Consider the following 4,312-nt stretch of genomic DNA (forward strand, 5'->3'; position numbering starts at 1 on the left):
GATTAAAATAAAAAACCAACAAAGAAAGAAAAACATTTGCAAACTAAAGCTCTGAAAATAAATATGAAAAATGCAAACAGCAGAACAAGCCTGTTCAGCTCAGTACCACATATTCCCCTCTCCACAAGACCCCTGCATGAATCAGTGGTAACCCTGATACAAACTCCCTCAGTACGGATTGGGTTTTGAGTAGGTAAGGAAGGGACACCAGTGCAAACTCATTAACCACTTACTGGAAAGCAGGTTCATTTGCTTGAAAAGCAGACGAGAATTTTAGGAAGCAGCTATTTACTGCCTTTAGTACTAAAAAGCTCACTACCAGTTTTTCTCTTCAGGGGAATTTATCCTACCAGAGAAAGAAAGGACATGACAGATCAGTAGGCACACTGATCTATCACAAAGCACAAAACAAAGTCACAGTATTCAATGGACATGTGGAAGTTGGAACTCTCAAAGAATATATAGTTACCTGAACTTCAGCTTTAACTTAAATATCACTTCTAAATAGAATCTACAGTTAAGACAAATGGATCTGTGAATAAAAACAAAAACAGAAAGGACACCAACCTTTTGAGAGACATGACATTTTATGGATTTCTATGCATTCTGGTATATAACATCTCTTTTTAAGTCATGCTTACATGAAAATTTATGGAATGTCAATTACAGGTCTGATGTCAAGACAGCATTCACTTTAAGTGTTTCTCACTTTTCAAGAAGTGGCCCAGTCTGTTATAGGTGAAAACTTGTCAGAAAAAGCCTGAAATTTTTTTCAGAGAGGCTTGAACGTGTCTGGCACTATCAGCAACAAAATTCAGATGCCAATCTCTCAATTTAACCCCTGCAGCCTCAGACTCCAGTAACAATTTAGATCAAGGCACACTGGATAGTTCTTGGGGTCTTGATAAATGAACAATCCTCAGAAAAGACTTTACCTGCAGTGATGTGCTCTGTCAGGTTTGATGCTACAACACTTTGGGCACTTGTAAACCACCTGTCCTGGCTTTAGCTGTAAACTCTCGATGAATTCCTTTGTGGCATTACCTTTGGGTACAGCACCCTGCAGAAAGAAAACCCCAAACAAACCAGAAGATAAACCTGTGGACAATTACAGTGCTAAGAACAATAGGATGACTTAAAACTCTGGGAGGTGAGGGAAGAGAAAGAAATAAAAACTTCCCTAAGATCAACAGTGTTTGAGGAAGAGCAAGAAGATTCAGAAAAGAAATTAAAACAAGGTCTTAATATATGGAACCACATACTTAAACATAATTTTGGTGGTGTGTTTTTTTTAAAACATCAGCAAATCCTCACTTAAGCAATTAGTCTTTTGTAGTCCTATAGTAACCTTAAAATATTTAAGATTCCTCATCTCTCCACATCTGTCAGCAAATTTATCATGCCAGTGTTTCATATCACAAACTGGAAACCGCAGATGTTTTATTCCAGTATAAGCAGCTACTTCTGACGTATCATTATGCACGTTAAGAGTTGCTTGTAAACGCCTCGTATTCATAGCTATGCTTCCATTTTGTATTTGTTATTTAAAGTAGGGTTTAACATTCAAACAGTGAACACTAAGAATCCTCCCACCTGAGGAAGACTAGGCAAAACATTCTTAGCTGTGCAATACCCACTTTAAAATATGTGTCTTTAAATAGGTAACACACTGCTGCTGCAGGAGCCTGAGTTTTCAAGAGTTTCCAGCCTTTGTAGGGCTCCAAAGGAAAAAAAAAGAAAAAAAAAGTCATTAAATGTACTGTATGAAATCGGTGCTGGTACACTGGCACAAATGCACCTCTGTAGATCTAAAGCTTTTATACTGAAATAAAAACAGGGATGTAATATTTTAACAGATTTCTGATGGAACAGTCTCTTTTTAATACATCTATACAACCTCCCAACAGCAGTAAACAGGAACAATACACATCAATGACAGAACTGCATGTTAAGCCAGTACTATAAGGCTTTCTTGAGCAGCCTTTGGGATTTTCCCAGAGTCACCTCCCAAGAGGCCTGACCAATTTAAAAATTACCAAGACCAATTTCCACAAAATGCTACACCTGATGTTCTCTCTCTTTAGTACACAGCAAAGCTCAAAACCTTAGGAATGTTTTTAGCAAGAACCCCCAGGAAGCAGTTCCTGAAAAGCATGACACACACTATGAAGTCTGAAGGAGTCAGGTGTTCATTTATAGTAAGAATTCCTATTTGTTTGCCTTAGAAGTGCTTTCTGTTTCATTCTGATCCTAGACGTGCCCCTGGTTCTCCGTGTCCCAACAGCTTCCTTCACCCTTGACTCACGCTGTCTGCCAGATGTTGCTGCATCCCCTTACTTTTATTTTCCCTCCTCCATTTTGTTTAGCTGATTTCCTCATAAAAAGCTCTACAAAGAATAACACAAAATTGCACTGGCTCTCTCCATCCACACACAAAAATCCCACCACACACCAGGAATCAACATATCTTTTCCCAATTACTCTGCATAGGGATTGCATCTTGTTTCTCCAACACTGCCTGCCCAGTCTGCTTCAGAAAACAGCTTTTGTTTCAAAAGAGTTCCTGCTAACTCTGCAAAATAATTTCAGCGACCTAAAGGTCCCTAGGCATTAAAGCCACACAACATACAATAACTAACAACAACGAAAGCCCCTAGGATATCAACTATACAACATATTGCTGCAAATTTGTATTCCCAAGTCCACTGACCAGAAGTTTCAGAGCCTCAGCTACTGCTTACAGTTCTGCCCAGCAGCAGTAGTATGCAATGCATCAGTCTTTACCATAAACTGTGAAACTACCCCAAACCCAGCCATTTCTGCAGTACTGCAGCTTCTGGGAGAGCTAGAAACTAAGAAACAGAAGTTACACGGAAGTTTTAATGGCACCTAATAAGGTTTCAAGTAGGAAATTGCACTTGGGAGGAACAGAGTATCAGAGGCACACCACCATTCCCAACAGCAAGAAGAACACTTAAGAGGAAGGGGCCAAGGAGAGCCAAAGTTTGTTTTGCCTTCCACTGACTAGTGGAGATGGAGTTTTGAACTGAATCTTTTCAGTATAAACTATCACAGGCCACTCAGAATAAGCATCATGGCACTAAACTGTATCTTCTCACCAGTTGAAAGACAAGAAAGCAGCAGATCAGATCTCTCATAAAGCAATGTCCTACAGAGACATACAACGGGGTCTTACAACTCTGACGCTTCCCGCCTGCCTAAGAACTGTCAGCTCTTAGCACGCTCACAGAGTATTTCTTTCAGCATGGTTCAATAAACTCAACTAAATCACTAGTATGAGAGATGGTAACATGGCTTTTCAAAAAAAAAGCCAAAACACCCCACACGTTCTGTTCCATTCTGCTCAAGTAGTACTTGCCAAGGCAGACAACCAAAACCAGCTTTTCCAGCTTTCCTGTTTGTCAAGACACAACAAGCCACAAACATGAGATCTGCCATTGGGGAGAAAACAGCACCAGAGAGAAACGCTCTCCTTCCTGGTGCAAAAACAGGAGCTGCTCACACAATGGGAATCTAAAGCTGGGTCCTTGACTTTGCATCTGACTTGAGTGGGATGAGAAATTTTCATACTACATCAGCAGCCTGACACACAAAAGTTATTTAAATCTGCCACTCACTCAGCAACTGAGTTACCCAACATCTAGCAGACAAGAAAAACACTGCCTGCTTCTTTCCGAGACATACAGAGAGAGATATACTTACTGGATCTGTCAGCATAGCACGAAAATGTGAAGCCAAAGCGAGGAAAGCCAATGTGTTGAACAGTGTGCCATTGATGACACTATAAACATAATCTCTCGATGGAACTAGCATGACAAGAAGGACTACAAAGTCGGCATAGAACACCAGCATCCAGGTAACGACAGCACATGCAATACCACAGCCATCTCGAATAAACCACATTGTTCCCAGGGAAGCGTGGCTAGGAGGTGGAACACACTTTTCTGGCTGGAGGTATTCAGGTTTCCTTTCAATATCTCTGAAGCGGTGGACTGGCGTAATCATCATAGGCTATTATGTCCATACTTGCATCTGAAAGAGAGTCAGAAACAGTGTTCATTGCTTTGCAAGACACGTAGACCTCCGTTCACATAATGGCATGGGGATCACGTGGGAAATTCCAAATTGCAGAAAGCGAGTTGAAAAAGAGAAAATGTAAATAAGTAAAACGTGGAATAATGCATTTGGAAACCAGACTCTTGAGTTTATCAGAACAACTCTTACTCAGAAGACTCTCTAAGTGCTTTTAAGATCTGCTTAATTACACATCAAATCCACCTGTGTGCCACGC

The 4,312-nt window shown here is 40.4% G+C and overlaps 1 protein-coding gene across 3 annotated transcripts in view; it reads right to left on the reverse strand.

Moving 5' to 3' along the window:
• The window catches only part of ZDHHC3 (zinc finger, DHHC-type containing 3), an 18,910-nt gene extending 14,857 nt beyond the window's left edge, over positions 1 to 4,053 (reverse strand). For 2 of the 3 annotated variants that reach the window (XM_010287089.1, XM_010287091.1), the window contains exons 1-2: positions 3,724 to 4,053; positions 936 to 1,060 (exon numbers count right to left, since the gene is read on the reverse strand). In XM_010287089.1, coding sequence (XP_010285391.1) covers positions 936 to 1,060; positions 3,724 to 4,029 — 431 coding nt within the window. In that variant the 5' untranslated portion in view covers positions 4,030 to 4,053. The remainder of the gene's footprint in view (positions 1 to 935; positions 1,061 to 3,723) is intronic. The other variant, XM_010287090.1, reaches the window with a different exon arrangement.
• Positions 4,054 to 4,312: the final 259 nt, after the last annotated feature.

The sequence above is a fragment of the Phaethon lepturus genome, unplaced genomic scaffold (assembly GCF_000687285.1).
Source record: "Phaethon lepturus isolate BGI_N335 unplaced genomic scaffold, ASM68728v1 scaffold46745, whole genome shotgun sequence".
Lineage (NCBI taxonomy): Eukaryota > Metazoa > Chordata > Aves > Phaethontiformes > Phaethontidae > Phaethon > Phaethon lepturus.